The sequence below is a fragment of the Gouania willdenowi genome, chromosome 22 (assembly GCF_900634775.1).
Source record: "Gouania willdenowi chromosome 22, fGouWil2.1, whole genome shotgun sequence".
In the NCBI taxonomy this organism is placed as follows: domain Eukaryota; kingdom Metazoa; phylum Chordata; class Actinopteri; order Blenniiformes; family Gobiesocidae; genus Gouania; species Gouania willdenowi.
Window position 1 is genome coordinate 27,593,048 of NC_041065.1, and position 27,980 is coordinate 27,621,027.

Genomic DNA, 27,980 nt, shown 5'->3' on the forward strand with positions numbered 1-27,980 from the left:
CCTATTATGTTTAGCTATGTTTTTATTTAGTTTCTAATTTTTATTTGGAGAAGTGTAAATAAATCTGGATCCCCTCCAAAAGTTAATGGAATCTTCTATGGCATAAGGCCGGGCTGGGATCAATTAAGTTTTTCAATTATCCATGTTTAATTACGATTACGGTCTCCAACATTTTTTTCCAATTATTATTATAATTACAATTATTTATCCCCTGATAGTGAATTACAATTGTGTTCTCAATTACTAAAGTTCAGTTATAATTAATCACAATTACTGAGCCTTTAATAAATAGCTTATAACGAGTCAGTTTTGACCCATTTTTTTTAAATTAGCTGTAAAATACACACACAAAATAAAAAAATATTCCTTTTCAAAATAAGAGTCCACAACATGCAAAGGCTGACTAGTCTTGTCACAAAATACATTTTATTTAAAAAAACGCATTTAACACAAAAACATCCATAGTAAAGTTTGTGAGTTAACAAAATGAAGAATTGAGTATTTCAGACTTTTCCTATTTTAACTGAAACATTTACCAAAAAACTGAAAAGACTGGAAAGACTTGAAGTTCTGAAGAGTCACAGTATTGTTGGTACACATGAAGAAAACACAATACCCCACAAAAAAATAAAAATACACGCTGAACAACAGTGAAAAATGACAGCACCGGATGTATATAGCTAAAAATACCAACGCTCAAAGAATTCAGCTGTTGAAGGGTAATGAAACCAAATTAGCACTGATCAATATAAAGGCCTAGTAATGCCCGTAATGTGTTTAAAACTATTATATTTATTCATTCACAACACAGTCCCCATTTTAACACATTTCCACAGGACATCCAGCGTGGTCTCTCAACAAGTTCATCTCAGTCCGGAGCTTTTCATTTTCCTTAAAATATGAAATGATACACAACATTTATTAATAAGCTGTACCAACAGAACATAACCAGGAAGTAAAGCATAATTTAAAAGGAAAGGGGATGTACCTCTTGAAGCTTAGTGTTGTCCTTTTTCAGCTTCACCAGATACTCAATCTTCTGTTTGTGATTTTTGTGCCCCACGAGTTTCCCGTTCTCCTCCGACAGTTGAATGTTCTGCTTACGGAGAACCTCGTTCTCCTGGGGAAAAAAACCATTCTGCTTTAATTCCTCCCAATGGATAAGACAATAACGAGCCTGTGGTTGGCAGCAGAGGTGAAAGTAACTGATTACAAATACTCACGTTATTGTAATTGAGTTGCTTTTATGGGTACTTGTACTTTTTTGAGTATATTTCTAAATCAGAAATTTTACTTGTACAAGTACATTTTAAATGAAGGAAAGTAATTTGTTACATTTTTACACCCAACCGTTACTGATTAAATTATTATTTTAATTTTTTTCAGTGAACATAATCCATATTTATTACCAAAAATAAATGATTGGGGGGAGTACTATTATATTGACCTACTTTTTACTTGTACTTGAGTATTTTATGTAAGACTTACTTGAGTACAATTTCAACCAAGTAACAGTACTTCTACTTGAGTAGGCTATATCAGTACTCTTTACACCACATGTGTCAAACTCAAGGCCCGGGGGCCAAATCTGGCCCTTTAGAGCATCTCATTTGAAAAAAGACAAAGAAACATAAAGTATTGTGTAAATTGCCAAATAATCCAGTTGCAGACATCACACATTCACCAATTTAATGAAACTCCACATAATATTTTTATTGTAGAGTTTCATTTACTCTAAATTACACAAAAATATGTAACAAAATCAATAATTGTTTAAGTAATATTGAAAACTAGGGCACAATGATGTAATTTTTTTTCATAATTAATCAGTGTTATTTTATTTTAAAAAGAATTATACATTTTGACAAACTTTTTATTTTATTTTATTTTATACAGATGCCTTTGTGGAAAACAAATTAAGGAACAATTGTGCAATTTTTTTTTCTCTTTTCCTCCTACTTTGAGTACAATTTAATTAGCTACATTTTACTTGTACTTAAGTATTACAACTTACTTGTACATGAGTACAGTTTCAATCAAATAACAGTACTTCTACCTGAGTAGGATACATCAGTAAACTTTATACCTCTGGTTGGCAGCTTCTCTCACCTGAAGCAGCCTCTCTTCATCCTGCATCCTCAGGCTCATGTCTCGGAGCTCCAGGCAGCGGTTCCTCAGCTCAGAGGTCAACTCTTGGACGCACGTCTGCGACTGAGCCAACATGGATTCCTGTGCCTGCAGCCTGCCCATCACAGCACAAACAACAATAACAAAAAAACAGTCAGTTACTTGTTTGAAGTTTGAAATTACTTGAGAGAGAGAGAGAGAGAGACCACACTCGACATAAACAAACCTTTTCTGATTATCGGACAGGGTCTGCATTAGTTTGCTCTGTGTATGGAAACATAGAAATTGGGTTGAATATTTGATAAGACCAGAAACAACAATGACATCAAACCCATCACAAACCTTCTCCACCCTCTCCTCCTGCAGCTCTTTGAGTATCGACTCTTTGATGGCCTCTGTCCACCCTTCGCTGTAGTCACAGAGAGAAACAAACTTTTAATTTAATCCAGACAACACTATGGGCCTGTTCTACAAAGCTGGATATGTACTTATATCCATGATTTATCTCTATCTTTGGTTAGGTATAGCTAACGGGGTATACCTAACCAAACATTCTCTGTTCGAGGGCAGTTGTACTACAAAGCAGGATATAAACCCGTTCATTTAAGACAAGGTGATTTTAGCCTGGCTATGTGCACAATCTATAGCATCAGACCAATCACAATCATGGAGAAACTGTGTAGAGCAAGGCTGTCAAACTCATTTTAGTTCAGGGGCCAAATGCAGAGCAGTTTGAACTCAAATGGGCCACAGATTTCATGCAAGAGAATGAGTAATTTCAACATTATTGTGCCCTAGTTTGCACTTCTACGTACATATAAAATAGTAAATATGTAAGAAACCAACCATATCCAAGCAATAAGTGATACATATCAGTCCCAACAGGGTCTTCACTTTAAATTTCCGAAATTTTGTGACCAATTTCTATTTAATTAAGGGAAATATTATGAAATAATTTGAGAAGAATTGAAGAATCTTTTCAACAGTTTAAGAATAAAAATGATTGCAATCGTGCGATATAAGCATCAGGAGTGTTGAGTTTCATTTATACAATAATTCATGTTTTCTCTGTAATTTTTACTTTCTCCTGCCGTCCAGATTTGAATATGAATGGGCAGTTCATTTTCCAAGAGAACAGATTGGTCAGGAGGCAGGACTATAGTACTTGCTCAGATCTTATCCACTTCATAACCTGGTTAGGTGTTGAGCCTAAGTTACCGTGGTGATTTAGCCAGGTAAGAAGTTAGCCAGCATCCCAGAAGTTATTGCGATAAGAGGAAATCCAGATTTGTAGTACAGGCCAAAACAGTCTGTCCTCGATAGATCGAGTAGATTACGCTAACGAATGTGAAACTCACCCATTCTTATTTCCGTTTTGTGTAAATTGGCTCTTTTTGTTGTAAAAGCCATCAAGCAAACCCTGGATCTCCATTCGAACTTTGTCCTTTTCCATCAGCTGCATCTGAGGACAAACAGGAGATGAGTTACATTCACTCCAAAAGAAACTACAGTAGGCAGAGGAAATGACTATTATTAATGAGCAATGCTTCCTACCACACCACAGAGTAAAGCAATAAATAAATAAAAAGAAAATACAGCAACAAAACATATAGCAGAAAATTTAGACTTTTCTCTAATGCTTACCTTCAGCCTCTGGATTTCCTCGTTCTTTGCTGCTCTCTCTGCATTTAACTCAGCCAAAAGGACCTCCATGGTCATCATAGAGGAGCGTCTGTTCTCCAGCTCCCGCTCCTGGCTTTCTAATACCTGAGAAATGTCCCTGCTGAAACTTCCTGGGGTTCGCGGTGTCTTTGAACAGAACAATACCTTATAAACGACTAGCAGCTGTTGCAATTCTAACCAAAAGTTTTCTTCTAAAATAATAATAATAATAATTGTATTCTTCTAGTAAAAACAAACAAACATGAACGGTTTACCCGAGGTAAAGATTTTGGTGTGACTGTGGGCTCGACGTGCGGTACAAAGTTTCCATTTCTGATAGTTTTCTCAACAGCTTCCTGCTGTTCCTTTATCTGAAATAACATGAATTTTAGAAAATGTAATTTTTTTAATGATCTGCTTCCCTGATATCTTCAGAGGGGTATTCCATAAAGGAGGGTTGAACTCTGAGTCTATCCATAAACTCTGGGTCAACATACCGCGTGATGGGAAACTCTGGGTATCGGATTCCATTACAGCTGGTATGAAGTGGGTCAATCAACCCTGAGCATGTAAACCTTGGGTTACTTACGTGCGCGCGCGCTAAAAAGCCATCATCAATGGATCGAAGATGACTTGAGCTACCATGACAACCACCCGGAAAATAGTGATTTATTCACCGAAATGGGTGAAATAAGCCGGTGTTTGAGCCTGTTCTAAAGGTCTTCAGTCTTCAGTGACTATAGTGGCTTAAATCACCCGTAATTAGTCACACTTTTTGGTCACTTCATCACTTTATTGCTTCAGTGACGTGACGAGCGGTGAATAATATGAATAAAATGTGTCTGAGGAGACGTGTCAGCAGCATAGTATGGTTACATAGAGAGCCCTCCTGTTACACTGGATATTAAGACAGTAAATGCCGCTTGATATCATTTATATTGATTTTTAATTTAATAATGTCGCCAGAGTCATCACAACGTCCAAAAAATATGTCATAAAGAAATCCCTGAAGCGGGACACGAACCCGCGACCCATCGTTTTCAAGCGCAGCGTCACAATTCACTGTGCCATCATACCTTCAAAGAGCCGTGATCTACAGACTTAACTGTATAACAATATAAAACAACAATCGAGCCATAAAAGTGGATTCATTTAAATTGTCATCTCCACCTTTATATTATCCACAGGTTTGTATTCAGTGAACTTTACTACAGACGTCAGTAGATGTTTTAATGCAGATCAACCTCTCAGTGACTTTAACTTAATAATCTGCATCCACAATGTTATAAAGAAAACTACCGTTTGTACACAAAAACAAAAAAAACATAAAGCAACAACATTAGTAATGATGTGAGCACGTCTGTGGTGTGTGATGTGACTAATGTGTTTCAGAGAAGAGTGTTAAGGTACATTAAAGTGTTCAGAAACGGTGTTCAGGTGGGCGGAGTCAGGTAGAAACCCAGGGTTTCTTTGATAAAACCTGCCAGCGACCAGGTTTAGTTCACAGACAATGTTGCCATGGTAACATACTCAGAGAAGAACATACCTCGCGTTTAGGAATGTGATACTCAGGGTTTCCCTCATTTGAGCTTAAACATACTCAGAGTTTGAGCATAACCCGCTTTATGGAATACCCCTCTGATCTACTGACTGTGTTAACCTTCTGCTGTAGATTCAGGATAACCACGTCTTTCTGGGCCGTTTGGTCCTGAGATGCTTTGAGGAGGCTGTTCTGATCGTCTAAAACCTTGGTGAGTCTCTCCACCTCCTCAGTGGCATAAACCATCTCCTCCTGCAGCACCTCAACCTAAACAAACACAAGATCATTAAAAAGACAGAATGAGAAAATAAAATCAATTCAGTGGAGAGAAAGTATAAAACCTTCGATTTAAAAATGATAATATTGAGTAAAAAAAAAAAAAATGATGCCCATGTCATGCTTATTATTTGCCAGTTTAAACTGATTGTTCCTATTTTAAGCCAATATTGATACTTTGAACCCCTTTATTGCATTTTTTCTATCCGTTTTTGGTCACTCTAATTTGCAAAACTACAGAAACTGACCAATTTCTGTGCAGACAGTGAAAGAATGAAAAATGGGGGTCCTCGGGGGAGACAGAGAGATATTACCTCTATTTTGTTGGAGGCCACATTCCTCTCCAAAGTCTCCTTCAGATCGCAGATATCAGTGGTCATCTTATCGTTTTGCTCTTTTATTTGCTCACGTTCGATGCAGACATCGTTATACTTGGACTGGAATTAAAAAAAAATTGTTAAACCTTGGCTGATAGTGCAGCCATACACACCATAAGCACAATGAGTCAGAGTGAGACTACAAAGAAGATGAATACCGTGATTTCTCTCAGATCCTCCGTAAGGTGGGTAATGGCTTGATCCCTCTGACTCAGGTCATTGCGAAGGTCTCTGGTTTGGTTAATAAGATCCAAAACAACATCCTGCAACAATATAAGAGATTACAGAAAATCAATCAATCACAGAAGATACTGAAACACCTCAAATAAAACAGAATGAATGTCTCACATTGTTCTGTTCAACCTTCTGCTCCAAGGTTTTTATCTTTTCGATAGCAGATGTGAAGTTCAGGTTGAGATCAGCAAGCGTGGAAGCCTTTAAAACAAAAACAAAGTAACCAGGTTCAGAGTACTGAGCTACATCTACCATGATGTATGCCGAGGATGGGAAACTGTGATCATAGTGGGGGCCACAAAAACATGATTGTTTGATCAAGGGCCACGATATGAGAATTCCTGCCATCATTAAGAATCTGTGTATTTTTTCAGGCATTTTGTGTGTTTTCTCTCAACTTGTGTGTTTTGTTGTCATTTTGTGTGTTTTTGTTCTTGTTTGTGTCCTCTTAGTGTTATTTTGTATATTTTGATTTCAGTCATTTAGTGCATATACACTGGGGGTTGCACAAAATTAGACAGAGGGCCGTGGGGCCGCCTGTTGCCTATATCTGTTGTATGCTGTAATGTATTTATTCTGTGCTCACCTGCTGCTGATTTTGTGCAGTCAAATCTGAAACCTGTTTTCTGAGCTCAGTGTTCTGATCCACAGTTTCAAGCAGTTCTCTGAAGATAAGTAAAAAAGAAAAACATCAGAAAAAGCAAACAAGCAAATAATCAGAGAAAGAAAGAAACTGAATCTAACTTAGATGTGCTTTCTTTTAACTGAGAGATCAGTGCTCCCGCTCGTTCGTCTTCAAATTTCAAGGAATTCTTTAATTCCTACCAGACCAAAAAAAACAACAACAGATCATTATACTCTACACTTTAGGACTAAAACATACCATAATTTTTAATTGACCTACCATGACTTGAGCTTTCAGTTTCACTATCTCCTGCACCTTGTAATGCAGCTGCTCTTTTGCCTGATCGGCCTCAAACTTGGCCTCGGCCTGCAGCTGCTCACAGGAATCCTGTAGAATGCGATGCTGCTCCAGAAGCTGCTCCCATTCCAGCCTGGAGAAAAAACAATGCTTGTGATCACGAGCCCAGAAATCCATTGAACTAAGTGCAGAATTGCATTGTACATGAGACTCGTCATGCTTACTTGACTTCGTCAAGCTGGAGCTGTGTGCTGATCAAGCTGCTGGAGAGCTGGTTAATCTCACTCTGCTGCTCGGTCTGATTGTTTCTGAGCTCGTTCTTTACACTTTCCAGTTCCTTATCGGCCGATTCCAGCACTAACCGCAAATCGCGGATCTCGGTCCTTAAAACTGAACCATGAAGATGGAAAAATTACTCATTCTTATATGTTGCTCACTTTACACATTAACCCTCCAATAATTCTATAACAACATTTACCCTTGGGGCAAATCTGACTCCAAGGATATTTGCCTTCTGAAAATCATTTTAAGAAAAATTGTTGACCAAGTTTTTGTGTCAGACACTTTGTTTATTTATTGAATACATAAATAACCCCTTGATAATGAAACCTTAACCAGTTCTCTAGTGCCACCATCAATTAATTTATCTTAAACCATTTTTATCCAAATCTTCTCAAATTTACTGGCAACATTAATGACCAAACAAGTATGAACCCTATTGGTTGTATAATACACACACATTTATGGCCATGGTGTGGTAAAGTTCTCATGAGATATGAAGCAAAAAAAATAAAGTCAACTGTTATTTTATGAATGATAAACATTGAATTGGGTCAAATTGACACCAAAGATAATAGGAGGGTTAACAGTAGAAACTAGAGAGGACAGAAATAATTTATAGCCCAACCTTCTGTAGCTTGTTGTTCAGATTGAAGACTCTGTTGGAGGTCACTGATAGTTTCCTGCATTGCAACCAGATCCTTGGTCCTCTTGATTTTTTCTACAGCAATTTGCTGTAGGAAGAGTAATACACGTTGACATTAAGATCATGTACGATCAAGCTTTCAAATTCCACCAATGTGAGGGTAGTGCAGTGCGATATGGAGTAAATTTTAGATTACAATGTAGGTAGATTTATATCCTAATAATATATATCCTGAAATGTAAATGGTACTTCTCCTTCCCAATGAAGGAATATTAGTGACTTTTGCTACACATACTGTTGTCACATGTGTTCTATTTGTACATATGTATGTGGAAATGCCACCAAAAGGTGACAATAACCAATAATAGCCACTGCTACCATTTTATCTTTTTTTTTAAGGATTTTTTGGGCTCTAGTGGCCTCCACATGACAGCCGCCCGACAGGAAGGGGGCCGGAGAGAGCAGGGAATGACACGCAGGAAGGGGTCCCAGGCCGGGAATCGAACCTGGACCCGCTGCAGGTGAGGAACCATAGCCTCCGCACATGGGGCGGGCGCCCAACCCACTGAGCTACACACCACCCCACTGCTACCATTTTAAACATGCAAGCTCCATCAAAGATCATATATGACACTAAAGGTTTCATTAGGTTATATTCTTTAAAAGTATTTCTAGAGCAGCAGAAGATAAATGAACACTTCCATTAGTGAGACACATTGTAACCAGACTAACTGATAATTTTAGTCGCTCCGGGGGACCCAATCTGACCAAAAAAAGCAGCGTTTCACCTCCACATAGCATAATATCCATTTTTTGCATCTTTGTCGCGCTAAACTAAACACTTGTGCTCGGACATGTTCATGTCCGAGATGTAGAATTAGGCTAGATCTGATGCACCTCATCCTTTGTGTCCAATTCTTGTGTTGATATCACCATCTGCTCCTCCAGTTTCGCAATCTGCTGCAACAACCTGCTGTTCTTCAGCTCCTCTCCATTTAACTGTGTCTGAACACGACTCGCATGCTCCTGAAGACGAATCACAAGTTGGATCAGACAAGGAAAGGACTTCAGGGGATAAGTGTAGAGTTTTACCTGCACTTGTCGCAGTTCTTCTGTGAGAGCCATCTCAGCCATGTCTGCTGGAGGCTGCTCGGCCCAAATGTCTGCAGCACAGTCCGTCTCCTTCAGGTGTTCGGGACTGGAGAGGGGCCCGATGCGTGGACGCAGGTTGTAGACTTTGGTAGGTGTGCTGAGAATCTGAAATAAAGTGTATTCTATTAATTTATAACTTCAGCTCGCATGTCATTAAGCTTCAGAGTAATGACTTTGATAAACTCTTACTCACCTTTATGGTTTCAACATGAATTCTGTTCAGTTCAGAGACCTCCTGCACTTTGTAGTCATTTGTGGCCTTTAAAATATTTTCCAAATGCTTGTTTGATTTGTCAAGGTATCTTTTCTCAGACTCCAACTGAGACATTTGTTTCCTGCAACACAGAGGATCACATTACGTGCATTTCTATGGTGTCCATCAATAGCTGCTTGGACTTTTCCTGCCAATCGATTTCTAACTGTAACCGATTTTCTTTTTAAACTAAAATACTTACTCTGTAATTTCTTTGTATTCCTCAAAGGCTTGGAGGGCAGCTGTGAGGTCGGACTGTTTCTGCAGCAACTTGGCGTTCACTTTTTCAAACGTAGCCGCTCTTTCTGTAGCTGCGGAGCTTAAGGAGACTCCTGCAGCCGTTTGGAAAAAGAAAAAAAAAAATGTGTGGCCATTAAATTATTCTGTCATTTTCACATAATTGTTCCTTTATTTTCACATTTCTTACTATTCAAAAAGGGAAACCCAATGTCCACAATTACATGATTTTGTGCAAATTACAGAAAAAACATCATTTATTTTTAAAAATAAGTTAAAGTTATTTAAATATGGAGCTTTTTGCATTGTTTACAACTCGTTCCATTCAAGGGAAGCAGCAAAGTGGAGATTTGGGAATGATTGTGCCGATTTAATTCGTAGAGACTACTCACAGCTACATTTAAAGGTTCCTGAAAGTGTAGGGACTTTCTATCTTACCATCTGTGAGACCCTCTGAATCCAAAGCCTTCTGAAATGCTTCCTCCAACTCAGCAGCAATCTGTGCAGAAACCTCCTCAGCTTTCATCAACCATTCTAGAGAACGCAGCTGTCGGTTCTCCTGTCGGAGGCTGTAGTTCTCGGCTGCGTAACGGGTCATCTTCGGATGATGTTCAACCTTAAATGAGCAGAAAACGGTGTTAAAACAGGCCTTCCAAAGTGACATGTTAAAAACACTCACGGTGTAATATTATTTGTACCTGATCCTGGAGGATTTTAATTTCCTTTTTCAGCTGGTCGATCAAAGCCCGAGATTCGTTTTCTGACTGAGAGTTCTGTCCGACCTTTAGTTTCTTCTCAAGTCGAGCGATGTGGTCTTCTCGAAATCTGACAATCATCCGACTGGAGTGGATGAATTTGTCCTTTTGGGACCAGGCCTCTTCGAGCTGAGCTACCTTTCTGAGTAACATCTGTGTGTAGTTTAAAAAACCTTAAGTCAAACGATTCCTTAGAATATAGGTTTGAAAAAGGCTTTACACACACCTTTTTCTCCTCATCCAGTCTTTTCCAGAGACGAACAACTGAGAAGAACTTTGTTTTGTATGAAATATGTTGTTGCATTTCAGATGATGGACCTGGTAAGAGAAGATAAACACAATCCTGAAATTATTTTAAACATAAATCATATTTTAAACCTGCCAGGGATCAAGTGAAGACAGTGTAAGTTTCATAGATCAATGAATTGAAGATCATTTGCTTGAAAAAAAAAAAAAGATGTACAATGATAAAATTCCAGCTCAAAAGTTTGTTTTGATTTCTGCTGTGAAAACTCTGTCAATCGACATTGTCGGAAAAGGTTTGTGCATTGCATTGTGGGCAATCTTATTGTGATTTCTAGCGTTTGCCGCTAAAAACTCTGCTAAAGTGACCTCCCAACACATTTCTGGTGTTTTAACAAGCTGAAAGTTGTGACAAACCTTTACTTTACTTTGGGGCTTACACAAAAAGATCCAATTCTTTTTTTTTTAGCTAATGATTGATTTATTGATCTATGAGCATGGGTGTGTATTTGGTGAAGATGGCGCCGCGGATGGTCGCCTCGGTACTGCGCTCTCTCGTAGTTGTTGTGTTTTTCTTTATTTTTGTAGTTTATTGCTCCCCTTCTCTGGTCTCTTTCACCAGAGAAGAACTATTACAAGTTGGACAGTCCTCTGCTGATCTTTTTTCACCGGTTCTCATTGAACCAGAAAGTTATGCAGAGATTCTCACCGGAGGAGGAGCAGCAGCTCTCTATGGAATTTGCAGGAGACGCCGCAGACGGGGTAAACGAGCAGGCGCGCTCGTCAAACTGAGGCAGCGGGGATTACGCACTGCGCTCCCATCCATTCACCTGGCGAATGTCCGCTCACTGGCAAATAAAATGGACGAACTGCTGCTCCTAAACACCAGAAACTCGGACTTTTGCAGATCCGCCGCCCTGTGTTTTACTGAAACCTGGCTCAGTGAACTCATCCCGGACAGCTCTTTACATCTACCGGACTTTCAGCTCCTCAGAGCGGACCGCGTAAAAGAGCTCTCTGGGAAGACGAGGGGCGGTGGAATATGCTTTTACATTAACCAAGGTTGGTGTACAGATGTCACAGTGTTGAAACAGACGTGTAGCCCAAATCTGGAGAGTTTTTTTATAAACTGTAAACCGTTTTATTCTCCACGGGAGTTCTCCTCGTTTGTTATGGTCGGTGTTTACATCCCACCTCAGGCTTGCGTAACAGAGGCGTTACAGCACCTGGCTGACCAGATAGCAGACGTGGAGAAAAAACATCCCGACTCTTTGCTAATCATTCTCGGGGATTTTAACAGAGCAAATCTAACCCACGAACTCCCTAAATACAGACAGCATATAAAGTGTCCCACCAGGGGTGCTAACACACTGGACCACTGCTACACTGTAATAAAGGATTCATATCACTCTGTTCCCCGTGCAGCTTTGGGGCTCTCTGATCACTGTCTGATTCACCTCATCCCCACCTACAGGCAGAAGTTTAAATCTGCTAAACCTGTAGTAAGGACTGTAAAGAAATGGACAGAGGAGTCAAAGCAGGAGTTACAGGACTGCTTTGACTGCACTGATTGGAGTGTTTTTGAAGCTGCATCAGACAACCTGGATGAACTGACTGACACTGTGACATCTTACATCAGCTTCTGTGAGGACATGTGTGTGCAGACCAAGACTTTCTGCACATACAACAACAACAAACCCTGGTTCACACCTCAACTTAGGATGCTACGTCAGGCTAAGGAGGAAGCCTACAGGAGTGGGGATAGGGACCTGTTCAGGCAAGCCAAGTACACACTATCCAGGGAGATCAAAGTAGCCAAGAGGTGCTACACTGAGAAGCTAAAACAAAGCTTCTCAAACAAAGATCCCTCTGCAGTGTGGAAAAGCCTGCATGAAGTTACCAACTATAGGAAACCCTCCCCCCACCCTACTGGTAACAAAAGACTAGCTAGAGACCTGAACAGCTTCTACTGCAGGTTTTCACACCCACCCCCCAGCTCATTAGCATCAGCCCATCACCTGGACTCTGCCCTTCCTGCTCCCCCTACTTCCCCCCCTACCTCTCCCTCTGTCCCCCCACCTGCCCTGAAGATCAATGAAAGAGATGTGTGCCAGCTTTTCAAAAAACAAAAGATCAAAAAGGCTCCAGGACCAGACGGAGTATCTCCCTCCTGCCTGAAAGCCTGTGCTGAGCAGCTGGCCCCCATCTTCACACGGATCTTCAACACATCACTGGAGCTGTGTGAAGTACCTTCCTGCTTCAAAAGTTCCAGCATCATCCCAGTCCCCAAGAAACCTGCCATCACAGGACTTAATGACTATCGACCCATTGCTCTGACGTCCGTAGTCATGAAGTCCTTTGAGAGGCTGGTTCTGAGCCACCTGAAAAAGATCACAGGACCCCTGCTGGACCCCCTGCAGTTTGCCTATCGGGCAAACAGGTCTGTCGAGGATGCAGTCAACATTGGTCTGAACTACATCCTGCACCACCTCGACTCCCCAGGGACCTACGCTAGGATCCTGTTTGTGGATTTCAGCTCTGCGTTCAACACCATCATCCCGGACATCCTTCACCAGAAACTCACCCAGCTCACAGTGCCGGCCTCCACCTGTCAGTGGATCACCAACTTCCTGACTGACAGGAAGCAGCAAGTAAGGCTGGGAAGCATCACATCTGGCACCCGGTCACTCAGCACTGGCGCCCCCCAGGGGTGTGTTCTCTCCCCACTGCTATTCTCCCTCTACACCAATGACTGCACCTCAGGGGACCCCTCTGTGAAACTCCTGAAGTTTGCAGATGACACCACCGTCATCGGTCTCATCCGGGACGGGGACGAGTCTGCCTTCAGACGGGAGGTGGAACAGCTGGCTCTTTGGTGCAGTCAGAACCACCTGGAACTGAACCCACTCAAGACTGTGGAGATGACAGTGGACTTCAGGAGAAATCCCCCCCCACTCCCCCCCCTTACCATTTTAAATAGGGAATTGGCTACCGTGGACTCCTTCAGGTTCTTGGGATCCACAATCTCACAGGACCTGAAGTGGTCCTCCCACATAGACTCAACCAGGAAAAAGGCACAGCAGAGGATGTACTTCCTGCGTCAGCTGAGGAAGTTCAACCTGCCCCAGGAGCTGCTGATAATGTTCTACACCTCCATCATTCAGTCTGTTCTGTGCACCTCCATCACTGTCTGGTTTGGATCTTCAACCAAACTAGACAGACACAGACTACAAAGGATAGTCAGGACTGCAGAAAAGATCATTGGTGTTGATCTGCCCTCCATCCAAGACTTATACCTGTCCAGGGTCAGGAAACGGGCAGGTAGCATCACTGCAGACCCCTCCCACCCTGCACACAATCTGTTTAAACTCCTCCCCTCTGGCAGACGCTACAGATCACTGTACGCCAAAACAACCCGCCATAAAAACAGTTTCTTCCCCAGGCTGTCACTCTGATCAACACTAAACAGTCAAAGAGTGTCAGTCCTGTTTCTGTGGAAAAACCCTGGAACCAAACATAACAACCCTGGATCAATCTGACACTGAGAATGTTCATGTACATACCTTTAATTTAAATGTTCTCCTGCACTACTTATCAATGCTCTACTGCACTATTTTCCTTTTATTATTATTATATTTTATTATTATCTTTCTTTTCTATTATCTTTTTTCGTTCTTTTTTATCTTATTTTTTTTAACTTTTATTTTGTATTTGTTTATTTTTTTTATACTATTATTATTATTATTATTATTATCATCTTGTTATTTGCACATTCTAGTCTAACTACTGTTTATATTTATACTTATGTTTATACTTATTATCATCTCTTCTAGTTGATTGTTTATTATTGAATGTTTCACTATTGGAGAGAGCACAGTTGACCGAGTCAAATTCCTCGTGTGTACAACATACACTTGGCCAATAAAGATGATTCTGATTCTGATTCTGATTCTGATATTCTGTGTGCATTGTTACCTGCAGCTACTTCAGGTCCTCCTGGGGCAATATCTCGACTGTAGTCGACCGGCTGGGATGTCAGTGCCAGTGCAAGCTGTTCCTTCAGCTTCTTCACCTCTGCCTGTAACTGTCTGACATTTCCTTGGGTGTCTTCATTTATGACAGCCTGACCAAACAACACAATACCAGTGGGATTCAACACAAGGGGGAAAATGCTCTGTTAACACTTGTTTCTTTAGGGACCCGTACTACGATGCTGAATTTCCTCTTATCTCGCTAACTCCCTGGATTTATTCCGTGTATCCTGTACTACTACACTGGTTAACTTCTTACTGGGATAAATCACTATGGTAACTCAGGAAGAATGGATAACCTGGTCGGGAGTAGGTTTTGTTCTGGCTAGGAAATGAGCAAAGTTATCTTGGAAATCAAACTGCCCAAGGTGGATCATCCTGTGGACACATCGCTGCGTGGATCTGATGTGACGCTGACAGAGAGAAAATATTTAGGCAACAATCTAATCCTTTCATTTAATGATGACATCCTTTAGGAAACATATACCGTGGATCTTTATCTGATGGACTGATCTACATTAGTCAGCTGATAAAGCCTTCAGACCAATGCATTCATTAATTCATTCATGTATTCTGTGGTGACGCTGAGAACCTCAGTCCTCTAAGATAATACAGGCTGTGTAAAATACAAATTTTCTCCACCTTGTGATGTAGGCTGAGCTGTATGAACGCAGCATTAAATAAGATCTGATTACGGATTTTAAATCTTCATATTTTTAAAAAATTATTCCTTAATCGTGACGAAAGTTGCTCTGAACGGTTTCTCCATGTTTGTGATTGGTCTGACGCTGCAACCTCCCCCCATTTCACGGAGCGCTCACGTAGCTGAAATCACCTTTGCTTAAGTAAGCCTGTGAATACCTTATTTTTTATCAGTTTTGCCCTCTGTGCGAACTGTAAGGTAGACAGTGTTTCTCCAAAACACCTCGAGCCAGGGTGCACGTTGGCTATGATGTAAGTCTTTGCATTTCCACCAAGAGAATCCTGACACACAAACAAGAAGTTGTATTTATTTATGGATATATGTAACATTTTCCATCAAAAGTTCTGTAAAGTCTCCATAGATACTTACCCTAAGTAAGAAGGTGAGTTTTGAATCCCTGTAGCAGATGTGGCGGTTTTTCCCATTAGACACATCCACCAACGCCATTATAACCTGTCCGAGGCACATGAGGGAACGATTGATGCTGCTTGCCTCCTAAAACAGAAGCAGTGCGGGTGTTAAAACACAGCAAATGTCACAATAGGCGCACGGTAAGAAAACCAAAAGCACAACTTGTCACCTTGAGTCTGGATCCGTCTGTGTGTGTGTCCTTCTGTCTCTCCGATCCTGCCAGGTCCACGAGGTTCAGCTGGGACATGCGGATGTTGACCACTTCATTGACGGACTCTTTGGACTCCAAGGTCATAGTAAACACTGCGTGGGATCTAGAAGACTCACGGTTCATGGAGGTGGAGGCCACACGTCGATTACGCCAGCCCATAGATAACACCTGAATATTTAAACCACGGATATTTTTCCCTTTGTCATATAGTGAAATCACCAATCTCATTGGAAAATAAATAAATATACTATATACTCCCGAGAAGCACATACCTGGTAGGCTTCAGCAGCCGAGTTCACAAACTTTTCCACAGCCCCCTCAACAAATACACCTTTCTTTATATTCTCCCTGAGGAAGAGGCTGGCAGAGGCGGTGTCCAAAAGGTCATAGATTTGTTCATTGTAGATCTCAATAAATGAACATTTGCAGAGGAAACTCTTGGACTGCGAAGACTTGGGGGGAAAAAAAACATTATTTTAGTAAAAAAAGTAGTATTTTTCATGTGTGTTCATTATCATATTTGTATCACACCTTCTCAGCTTCTCTATTTATGAGGAAAAACAGGTACTCAAAACTTCGTGGAATTACACCCCGCAGATTATCAGTAAAGTTATCCATATCAGAGGGTCCTAGAGAGAAAAAATGGTATCAAGTTGTTGTTCTTATTTGAATTATATGTTGTGTATGCATCTCTTACCGAGCATGGTAAAGGTTTTTCCTGAGCCCGTTTGTCCACTGTAGAAGAAAGACAGAATTCTGATAAGAACTCACTTAAATAGTTGCCGTGTATAAAGCAGGGTCAATGAAACTTAAATAATGAAATCATTTTCAATTTTAATCAAACATTGTAATGTTGAGTATACTTACTAGGCAAATATGGTTCCATTATATCCATTCATGCAAGACTCGACAATATTCTTAGCCACGCTGGAGAAAACCGAGTCCTGTTGATCATTAGCAGATACAAAATAAATAAATCTAAAAATTCACACATACAGTGGAAACATTTGTATTTGTAAGTTTTGTAATATTCATTAGATCCAAGTACAAATCAAACAAATTATTAGCTACTGCATCTATGTGAAATAGAGCCATTAGGAATACAAACCTGCGTCGTGTGCATATCGGCAACATGATCATAGGTGAATGTTCTTGGCTCAGGCTTTGACAGCAGACGGATGGTGTTGGGTGAGGTGACAGTGAGACACAGGCTCTGATCTCCATCAGTGGTTAGGCCGACGCCACGGGTCAAAGGTCGCACTCGAACGAAAACTTTGATGGAGTCCCCGTCACCACTGGATGAAGAAAATCAAATATGTTGTGGGTTTTTTTCCCAAATCACTGACTTATCAAATAAGATGGAACTGTGACAGTCCTCTTGTAGAAATTAAGCAATAGCTTTATTTATGTTTAATGGTAACAGAATTGTGCCTTATTGTTATGAATAAAAACATTGGTAGAAAAAAAAATTAAATCAGATACAGTCTACAATTTTCTTCTAAATAAAAATATTTTTTTTCTTTCACCATTTTATATGGATCGACAGCTTTCTATACCATACAGCAATATTTAAGATTTCATAGTGGCCTGTCAATGCCCAATCTTGTTAGATTTTGGAAGCTAAGCTAGTCTGGGCCTGGTTAATAGTTAGATGGAGACCACTGAGAATTCCAGGTGCCACAGTGGGGGACAGTCGCTCCAGTGGAATCTGTCATTGTGTCCTTAGGGAAGATACCTCACCCACATTGCCTTGTATGAATGTAGGTAGTGAGTGTTGGTGGTGGGGGTCGGGGGGGCCAATGGCGCACTATGGCAGCCTCGCTTCTGTCAGTCTGCCTCAGGGCAGCTGTGGCTACAATAGTAGCTTACCACCACTGAGTGTGGAGTGAAAGAATAATGCCTTAATTCTGTAAAGCTCTTTGAGTGTCTATGATAAAGCGCTATATCCAATGCATTATCATTATTATTATTATATCTATTTGAGATCAACTTTGCAAGTCAAATTCAATTTTTTCACACTGACAACCTTTACCGACAGCAATGTGTGCATTCATGAATGAAAGACACTCATATCAATAGGAAATGGTTTAAAATATAATACACAACAAGATAAATCACAATCTCTGTTTCACTGAAAAAAAATCTAATTGTCAAGTGTTTAAAGTTTAGTGAATGATTGACAATTATTTGTGTCAGTCCTCTTTAAATCTTCCAATATGGGAATTTAAAATAAATATCTTATCAAAATGATGAGTCCCAATCATGTAATACATCAATTGAATAGTTAGATTTATTTATTTATTTAACCATTTTCTCATCTATGCTTAACTTTAAATTTTAAAACGCTGTTCATGGAATTAGAAATGACAATTTAAAGAATTTGAAGATTTGAGCTCATTCAATCCTTGAACCAAAGAATGGGGAGACTTTCAAACTCCGAACTCAAACATGCAGAAGTGACAGAATAGTCACATGACTCAAGAATGTCAAACTCCAGAAGCCTCAGTAGGTTCAGTTTGATCCTAAAATTGTACTTAAATGCAAAGAAGTACAGCTACGCCTTGGATATGTGCTGAACATTGGCACAATAATTAAAAAATGATATGGAAAAATGTGTATATTTATTGAAATTACTGATCCAAGATTAATATGTAAGCATTAATAGACATGATGGAGAATATTGAAAATAACACCTGGACATGAACAAAATAGTTAATCAATGGGAGTCCTGTGTATTCGGTCATGACCTACACATGCTGGATAGGGGCCCTTGAGGACCATGATTGGGCACCCCAGACCTACACAAAAAAAAAACTTTCTTGGTGCAATAGAATTGAACTTCTACTTGCAATGATCTTAGTAGTGAACATGTGGAACGCGTATATAGCTGTAACAATAGCATAATATTTTTATTTATAGGTTTAACCTAAATATAATGCTGCCGTAAAAAAAAAAAAAAACAAAAAAAAAAAAAACACTTTCATATTTTTCAGTGGGAAGCCCAAAACCTTTGGCCTTTAAATCACAAGGTAACGATTTAATAATGATTTAACTAAAAAAAAATAAAAAATTATAATAGGTCAAGAAAATGGATCATGATGAAGAAAACGACAATAAAACAAATAAGGAAAGTCGTCAGATTCAAAATTAAAATCACAAACAATATTCATACCAGATTCTAGGTCATGGCAGCACAGATTTACTCAAAATTATTGTAATTACCTGGCAATGAGGTGAGATGAATCAGCGGATCCTGTCAAAAACGACATTACATGTTTAAGTATCTTAACAGACAGATAGACGTAGAGATTGCATAACAGAATAGATTATGTACACATGCTCGCGTGTCGTTTAGCTAGTAGTAGTAGCTCTACAATTATGTCTGCTTGTTAAAGGGAGTTTATCCGTTTGCCAGCTGAACGGAGTCCTATTTAAGACAATACCTTTGCCGTTGGCAGTCATTGTGGAATCGAGCTACCCTTCGTTCTGTGGTGAAAGTGTGTTTCTTCTTAGCATTTCCCTGCAGCGCACAAACGTACACAAATGTTTACGTGCCTCAAAATTGGCGGGCTGCTCCGCCTCTTCCGGTCTAATCATTGGTATCCATGGACACAGAACCTCCGACTTTAAATCTGTGATGCAGAAAATTAAGAAATATCCTATGTTTCCCTCACTTTGGAAGCAAAACAAATAGCTTAGTCAGAAACGGCTTTCCTTTTAAAGCTGTAATGGTACTGACTGATGGGTTATAGTATTTTAAATGTTAACGTTGGTTAAAAGTTAAATGTTAGCTTCTAAAATCTGTACTTACATTTTAAATCACCATTACGTTTTAAATTGCCAATAATTAGTGAGGGTAAAATATATTAATATAACTATATAATTAATAATATTTTCATTAACTGTTATCCGTCCGAATGTTAAAATGAATAAAGTTTCATTATAAACATACAAAAAAAAAAAGGTACTTCTTGCACATGCGCTCTGTGTTCTTGCAAGTGATTGGATGCTTAACCCGGAAGCGTTTTGCATCAGCAATACCTAGTGTTTCTATTGGTTTCTCAAACGTTTAAATTCCAAACGGTTGTCCCGCAGACAAACGAGTGTTTTTCCAAAGCTTGTTTCTTTTTCTCCTGGCGGCAGCACGAAAAGTCTACTTTTGAACCAAAAGAGCAACACTGAGATAGGTGGGTTATGTTTTTTAATATTAAAACTTGTTCAGTGCTTGTCGAGTTTAGGTTTTATAAATTGTGTGATTTCTAACCTTTCAGCTTGCCTGGTCTTACGGACGAGGCTCAACATTGCATCATAGAAATTACTTTGGATTTTAGTAACTTTTCTTTTAAACATGCCTTAAGTACGTTAAACATGCACTACTATTTTTTTTTCCAGTTATTTATTGCAATTCAAGTCATGTAAGTCCAATGATTAGCTTGAAATGGTACAAAAGTAAGTACTGAAGAGCCAGAGGTAAAAAAAAAAAAAAAAGTTGCCCAAAATTGAAAAATAATGTATATTTCAGTATTATACCAATAGGCCTTTTTCAGGGAATACAAAATGTTAACAATTAAAATGAATAATAGTGACGTATCAATAGCTCCGTGACTGGGTACGTTTTCTTGACCTTTTCCATTTTTTTTTTAATTTTTTTTTTTTATCTCTGTGCTACGGAAGAGGATTAGGGCCACTTAAAAAATAAAATAAACCAGAGCCAGTAGTAAGGGGAAAAAGTATTTTGTTTTTAATTATGTATTTATTTTTATAGATTTATTGTTTTTTTTTATCTCGATTTTTTAAATTATATATATATATATATTTAAAAAAAAAAAAAAAAAAAAATCCCAGGCCTTCCTGTCTCTACCTGTGTTTTTTGTGGGAGGAGCTTGCAGGCATCCCAAAAAAAAAAAAGAAAATCAAGGGGAAATTTAAAGACAAAAAATTATTTTTCAATGTATTGGGGTGGAGACTCCTTTTTGTTCATCAAATAATGATTGTAAATCTTAAAACCGTCTGGTGTTTGCTTGAGACAATGCTATATTAGCTTTTCACTTAAAATTGTGTTTTACTACACCCATTATTTTTGCAAATATTTCTAATCACTATTTAATAACCAAATTGATTACCATTTAGTTTGTATTTTTCTCTAAAATATCTTGATATATTAAAATCTTTTAAATATGGTAGTTTTTACTTTAACTAATCGTGTGAAATTTTACCGTGCATGTTTGTGTTTTTTTTTTTATTGACAAATGTTTCTGAAAGTGGAAATGAATTGGTATTAAGCTTAAAATGACAAGCAACTATTCAATACCTTTGTGCAACGTGAACCACACCAAGAAGGAGTATCTAAGAATATTAAGAACCTGTTCAACTAAACAAAACTGCTGCATTGTTTTAACAACTGTTTTTGTGATAGCTAATACAAACTATGTTCATGTATTTTATCTTGGCCCAAACCACAGAGATAAATTAAACAATACACAAGTTTAAAAGAAAGGGATAAATGTATTAGAAAATGATTTTAAATAGTTATGGGGGCAGGAAAAATCACAAATATGTTTAAAGAAACATGAAACAATAATATGTAGTCGCATCTAATTTTGATAAATTTGTTTACTATGTTGTGATCCCCGTATCATCTTCCCTGCATCGAAGTGTTTTATCAGGGCTGTGCAGCTTTACGTCTAATGCCTTCGTCAGAGTGCTGTTGTGTAACACCACGGTTTGTTTTTGTGTTCTTCAGAATGAGTGCTGTAGAAGTGAACGATGAGAATCGAGCGGTCTGTCCTGGAGGAAAGCACAGTAGCTCCAACGCTGACATATTCGCCATTGATCAGCCAACTGGAAGGCCGTCCATCCTGAGACAGACGGAGAACCTGCCAAGCAACCCTGTGCAAAAGGGGATGAAGGTACACAATCTGCTAAATGTTTTTTTCTTTTTTATAAGCAGTCAGTGTGTTTTGTTTTGATATTCTAACTGTAATGCAAAGTGAATTTTAGATTTCACTCCTGAATCTTTTCCGTTGTAAATGAACCATAAACTCACTCAATGTGTGGACAGGTTTGTTTTCAGACTCCAAGGAGAGACCCTGCGACAAAAAAGATTTTGTCTCCCAAATCTGTCAAAATGTCAAGTGTAGATGAGAGTACAAATGTGCTGCAGGCCTTAAATCTGGACATGTCGACGTAAGTACACGTGTATGCAATAAATCTTCCTTAAAGTTTTGCACATTGCATTGTGGGATGTGAAGCCCCATAGACGGATGCAAAAGTGTTTTTTTTTTTTGTTTTTTTTTCCCTTTTAATTTTACACCGAATACTGTAAAATTATATTTTAATGGATTCACAGAAATTGTTAATTTTGTGTATGTTACAAGCAAGGATGCTGCTATGTTGGCACGTCACCATGCAGTTCTAACTAAACTATTTACAGGTATTCACCTCTGCTGGTTAAATAAGAGTTTGTATCCTGTCTGAATGCAATTGCTATATTTTTTTACAAATGGCAATTCATCAGTGGTCACAGTGGATTGAGATGCATCCATTCATAATCAAATTGCAGTCCCTGTAATCGCTTTGTGTGGTGCTTAAAGATTCCAACCCATGGTTAAAAAATGTAAAGCAGTAAGTAAAAGCACTTTCCATCCTCGGGACTCCACATCTTACAATGCAATGTGTGAAACCTTTCTGAAAATAACAAGTGTTTACAGTAAAGATAAGAAAAAAAATTCAAGTGGCAATTTCAACCTTTTACAACTTTTTTCCCTTCAGTTTATTTGTCTATAAGGCCCACACAATGTCTGTATCTGACAATAATCCTTTACCTCTTGTAACTTGATGTTTAAAATATTGTCTTGTTTGAAGGAATCTGTCGGATGTTTTTGATCAGCCCAAACGAGGTATTTTTTTATTTATTTTTTATTTTTTTCCTAAAAAGCTTTATAGAAATTTAAGAAACCTTTTTTGGTACTTTATAAAATAAAGATTCTTAACTTCTTTCCACAGAGCCGGTGTCCACTTTTGCTGATGACATGCCAATACAAAGTAAAGGTGGCTACCAACTGGATTTTGACAACCTTGATGCCATCAATCCATTCGAGGGTTCTCGCAAGATGGCGCTCTCTCCTGCCAGGCCTGCAGTGGAAAATCCTCCATCGGATCAGATTCTGTCTCGGATCAAAGAACCAGAGAACATCGCAGAAGAAGCAGCAAACGCAGAGTTGGGTCTGGACGAGACTCTTCCCTTCATCCCATCTCTTGCAAACTCACTGGTGGACGTTGGCGACGTCAGCTCTGCCGAGAGCAGCCTGGTCACCGTGGTGAAGCTGCCAGCGTTGGAGGAATTGGATTCTTGCACAGCTACACCTGATGAAAAGCAATCAGCGAATGAATCTTCCAACCTGGATCCAGAGGTGACCACTGAAGCTTTAGTGGATACCGAAGTCTCGAAAATTCCGAATTCACCCATTGATGGTGCTAAGCTGTCAAATGTAGATCCAATTGCAACCGTGGGTTCAGATTCAGTCCCTGCTAGTGCTGCTAAACCAACAGCTGAAGAATCTCCAGCAATCGAGTCGGCTGCAATGACACCAGATGATAACGATGCTGCACATGTTGCTAAAGGCTCTTACTCCTTTGACACTGACAATTTCAATGACCCTTATTTTAATCCTTTCGGAACAAAAGTGAGTTTAATTAACTCCCCAGTGGTTGGCAAGAAATCCAGCTGTGTGCCAACAGAAACCATCAGTGAAGCACAAAGCCACGGCCCTGTGGAGGAAGCTGCCTCACCACTGTGGTATGATGATTACTGATGCCTCACACACTTAATATTAAAGAGTTTCACTAATATCTCTTTCCTTTTCGTAGTATTGACAGTATTCCACACAGTGAACCCACAAATGATGTGGTAAGAGCATTCCTACATTTGATCTCAGTGCTACACTAAATGTTTTTTTGTTTTTTGTTTTTTCAAATAAATACTCTGCTTTTATCAATTACCAGACTTTTGATCCAGAGCTTGCCTCTAATCTCGATACATTCTCCCCGGAACATGAACCTCCGGTTCAGATCAGTCCTGAAGTCAGTCAACTGTCTCAGTCTGAAATAAAGCCTCAAACCAACATCATGGACTTCAATGAGGAGTTTGTTCCCGGAACTACTTGTAAGTAAAATTTGGATGTTTTGTCCTATTATGTGATATTTGCTTTTTTTTGCTCTGGACGAATATTAATATTGTAATAATTGAGTTGGTGTTGTAATTGGCAATTCTATAAAAACATAAAATGTAGGATTTCTTTACCTTAAAAACTAGTTAAAATATGATTAGAACACTTAAACTAGGGTTAAAATGTAATAAGGCATAAATGTGAAAAACACCCACATTTCAGCGGTAAGGCTTTTTTCTGGGATAAGCTCGTCATAAACCAAAAAACTTTTATATGGTTATTTCTTTGAGGCTCAGTAATTGTAATCCACTTTCAGAAGGAAAAAAATTGCAATTAGAAAATATGCTGGCCACCAAAATTATACGTCAGTTGTAATTAAACACAGACAATTGTAGACGTAATTGGCCCCAACCCTGCCCCTAATCGATGTTATTTGATAAATACTCGGGCCTCAGTTGAAGGGTAACAAGTATGTCTCTGTACTACATGTTTGAACTTGTTTTAACCTAAACTCTAACTCTCTGCAGTCATGGCCAATGACTTTGATGGACAGATTGATTACCTTGAACAGTTTGGATCCAGCACTGTGAGTACAAGCTTATTTTAACTAAGTAAATACTTTCGTTGCATGACTTGTTTGAATGACTTTTTTTTTTTTTTTTTTTTATGCCTGCAGTTCAAAGAGTCTGCACTCCGAAAACAATCTCTTTATCTTAAATTTGATCCCCTCCTGATGGAGAGCCCAAAGACGTCTGCTGAGCCTGACATTCCTCGCCGCGCTGCCTTTGTTTCACAGTACGACCATGTTTCTGTTTCCATTTGTACTCTGATTGCTGCTTGCTGTCACTGAATTTCAGAGCAGAATTGGTTCTGCTTTAAACTCTCTGTAAAACAAAACAAGATTGACGTTTCAAATTGTACCCACTTCTCCGGTATCTTTGCTTCTATCCAATCCAGATGTGAAAGTACACAGATGGCAGAAATGGAGGCAACGGGTATCGTAGAGAAAGGCTTCATGCTGCTGGACAATGCAGCAGCACCAGTAAATCAATTCTCATTAACATTCACTGAATCATGTTTTATTTATTTTTTTCATTTTGTGCCTTTGATTGCCTTCATTTAGACTTCAGGTCTGGAAAGCCTCGTCCCTGCATTCCCTCAGCCAGCTGACACAGAGGGTGCAATCATTGAAGTGCTGAAATATAGTCAGAAGGACATGGATGCAACCATTGCCTTAATGGACTTACAAGTAAATTCTGCACTTTAATTTTTGTTGTTTGAAGAAGTGTCCCTGCTTCATCGGTCCTCTTTAAGCAAGTTGGGCTCAGTACAGATCAAACTATTGCATGACGCATACTTGATACACTGCCTCAGCCATTATCATATGTTTTATCTGAGAATCATTCAACCATGAAGTGGTCAATGAGCAGGTCTTTGTAATAGAGCAAATAATAGGTGATCTGTTAGTTGTGATGTTACCAGGGTTGGTCAAGTACATTTTTATTACTCTTACGCCTTCAATTATCCATGTTTAATTGCAACTTTATTACGGTGACCGAGCCACACTGACTGAGCCTTTATTAAATTAATCCATAAAACGTAACCTTCCTCTTGTGTTAGCATCTCTTATGATCAGGAGTCAGTTTTTACCCATATCTTAAATCAGCTGTAAAATACACAATCCTTTCATTTGATTTTCATATTTTTGGTGTGGGTGCCTGAGCCTTTTTTCTGTCAGTATACCCCTAGATTTATTGATTAGCAGAATCTTAAAATTACAATTACATCATAATTATAATTACAATTGACCCCAACCCTGGATGTTACACATGATCTGTCTTGTAATAAATGACAGTAAGTAAATGCTTATTGGTAGTCATAGAATAAAGCACTTTCTATTTCAATAAAGATCTTGTTCCACATTGTTTTCGAAATTATTTTGTTACACGGTTCAAAATGATCAAATTAAACTTTTTTTTTTTTTTTTTGCATAAAGGTTGAAGAAAAGGAAAAGCAATGGAGCTTTAAGTACAACAAGCTGCTTGATGACAATCGAGAAATGAGGTAAACTTGTTTTTTTTTTTTTTTTTTTTTTCCCTCTGTCTTTCATCTATTTTTCAAAGTTGACCCTTTTTATTTTCCTACATTTTCAGGAAAATAATTGCAGAATTTGAGCTTGTAATTACAAAAATGTCAGGTAAACAAATACAGACATTTTATGAACTGTTGGGATGAATGAGATGCATGATGATGATTTTGTCTGACTTGGCTCAGCTGATGAGGCAAAGGAGAGAGAAGCAGCCAAAGCCAAGCTGAGCGACGCCGTATTGGAGAAGGAGCAAGTTTCCAGTGACCTGAGCGCGATGGAGAGATCCTTCTCTGACCTGTTCAAACGACTGGAGAAATACAAGGTGGTCATTGAGGGTTACAAAAAGGTTAGTTGATGGAAAGTACTCGCTAACTGAATGTGGATCATTTATTTTAACGCCGGTAGATTTGAGCATTCAACTAGGGCTGGGAGATGTACCGAGATTCAAGATATGAGTTTTCTATTTTGGAGATATAGAAAACTACAATATTTTTTCTCATATTTGTATAGCCTACTAATTTTAGTACTTGCTACTTTCACTACTTCTCAGAATAACATGAGAAAAAGCACAGTTAAATGATTACTGAGTGCGTTCTAACCCAGACCTTCTCCTAAACAAGCCACACAACTCACTCACACGTGCTGTCCCTTTTTAGGGAGAAAAGGCCAAAAATGACATTTTTGCAGCTGTTTAATAAATTATATTTTTGTATCAGCAAATTTAACCCAGAATTGTCTGGTTAGATTTTATTGAGTTCAAAATATTTTTAACACTTGAAGTTTTATACACAAGGCTGACATTATGTCATAATGACATGACACAGGTCATCAGCATGAATAAGGTGTCATTTGTTACCCAAAAAATACCAACATAACTCCAAAGGTGTCATAATTCAATGACAACTTATTCATGCTCATAACATAATGTCAGCCTTATGTATAACACTTAAAGTAAAGCGTTAACAAAATATTGACATTTATATGGTATATCAAGATCTGAATCATCCATATCGTCCAGCCCTATGTTGTTTGTTTGACAGAATGAAGAGACACTGAAGGCGTGTGCACAGGATTACCTGACGAGGATCAAAAAGGAGGAGCAGCGCTACCACACCCTAAAAGCTCACGCTGAGGAGAAGATCAACCAGTAAGTTGACAAAGCTCTGTTAAAGGTAGTGTTATAAGTTCAGATAACATCAGGTGTTATTTTTAATCCTCAGAGCAAATGAAGGAATAGCAGAGGTTCAAGCAAAGTCCAAAGCAGAGGTTTCTGCTCTCCAAGCACAGCTTCGCCGAGAACAGCTGAAGGTGCATTCGTTGCAGAGGAGTCTGGAGCAAAAGGTGAGTTAACATACAAATAATGTATCAATTCAATGTATGAGAAATTATATTCAAAATGTTTTTATTCCTCTGCAGGAAAAAGAGACCGAGGAGTTAACGAAGCTTTGTGATGAACTCATTACCAAAGTCCAGATGGGCTGAACTCTACTGTACATTTTGAGTTTATTTTAGTGTTTGTCCTTTATTTCATCTTACTACCTTTAAAGCGTTTGTCTAATACTGTAAATAAAAGTAATTTCCACATTTGTCAGTCGCAAAATTGTTTTTATCCAAATTTGATTGTCAGTAGTCCACAACAACCACTAGAGAGCGCTGTCTGCATA

The 27,980-nt window shown here is 38.8% G+C and overlaps 2 protein-coding genes across 3 annotated transcripts; one reads left to right on the forward strand and one right to left on the reverse strand.

Moving 5' to 3' along the window:
- Nucleotides 1-621: 621 nt before the first annotated feature.
- Nucleotides 622-19,969, reverse strand: kif15 (kinesin family member 15). 2 transcript variants are annotated; one of them, XM_028438487.1, is made up of 36 exons: nt 19,871-19,969; nt 19,503-19,579; nt 19,282-19,312; nt 17,168-17,354; nt 16,927-17,003; nt 16,757-16,794; nt 16,591-16,688; nt 16,332-16,511; nt 16,018-16,227; nt 15,807-15,932; nt 15,596-15,718; nt 14,679-14,826; nt 10,687-10,778; nt 10,404-10,613; nt 10,144-10,321; nt 9,671-9,800; nt 9,409-9,550; nt 9,156-9,320; nt 8,961-9,089; nt 8,046-8,151; nt 7,363-7,528; nt 7,121-7,271; nt 6,961-7,037; nt 6,803-6,881; nt 6,331-6,417; nt 6,141-6,245; nt 5,920-6,042; nt 5,450-5,596; nt 4,065-4,160; nt 3,772-3,936; nt 3,486-3,589; nt 2,470-2,536; nt 2,354-2,391; nt 2,110-2,242; nt 989-1,120; nt 622-891 (listed from the first exon to the last, which is right to left on the reverse strand). In XM_028438487.1, exons 2-36 carry the CDS (start codon nt 19,519-19,521, stop codon nt 820-822), a joined length of 4,131 nt encoding a protein of 1,376 aa, XP_028294288.1. In that variant the 5' UTR covers nt 19,522-19,579; nt 19,871-19,969; the 3' UTR covers nt 622-819. The 2 variants fall into 2 exon arrangements, with proteins under 2 accessions (XP_028294288.1, XP_028294287.1); XM_028438486.1 differs by lacking the exon at nt 19,871-19,969 and having other exon boundaries at nt 19,503-19,782.
- A 126-nt stretch (nt 19,970-20,095) lies between these two features.
- tacc3 (transforming, acidic coiled-coil containing protein 3) lies at nt 20,096-27,903 on the forward strand. The gene is made up of 17 exons (XM_028438488.1): nt 20,096-20,246; nt 21,803-21,968; nt 22,121-22,245; nt 22,924-22,958; nt 23,065-23,857; nt 23,929-23,968; nt 24,064-24,223; nt 24,755-24,813; nt 24,904-25,022; nt 25,185-25,269; nt 25,351-25,476; nt 26,224-26,291; nt 26,381-26,424; nt 26,502-26,662; nt 27,357-27,463; nt 27,537-27,657; nt 27,733-27,903. The coding sequence occupies exons 2-17, from the start codon at nt 21,804-21,806 to the stop codon at nt 27,796-27,798; spliced, it is 2,274 nt and encodes a 757-aa protein (XP_028294289.1). The 5' UTR covers nt 20,096-20,246; nt 21,803; the 3' UTR covers nt 27,799-27,903.
- Nucleotides 27,904-27,980: the final 77 nt, after the last annotated feature.

Coding starts and splice junctions, on each gene's coding strand:
- tacc3 (XM_028438488.1), top strand. CDS start 21,804: ATGAGTGCTGTAGAAGTGAACGATGAGAATCGAGCGGTCTGTCCTGGA. Junction 26,425..26,501: donor TGTAATTACAAAAATGTCAG/GTAAACAAATAC, acceptor GACTTGGCTCAG/CTGATGAGGCAAAGGAGAGA. Junction 26,663..27,356: donor TCATTGAGGGTTACAAAAAG/GTTAGTTGATGG, acceptor TTTGTTTGACAG/AATGAAGAGACACTGAAGGC.
- kif15 (XM_028438487.1), bottom strand. Junction 15,719..15,806: donor AACTCACCTTCTTACTTAGG/GTAAGTATCTAT, acceptor TTTGTGTGTCAG/GATTCTCTTGGTGGAAATGC. Junction 9,090..9,155: donor AAGAACTGCGACAAGTGCAG/GTAAAACTCTAC, acceptor ATTCGTCTTCAG/GAGCATGCGAGTCGTGTTCA.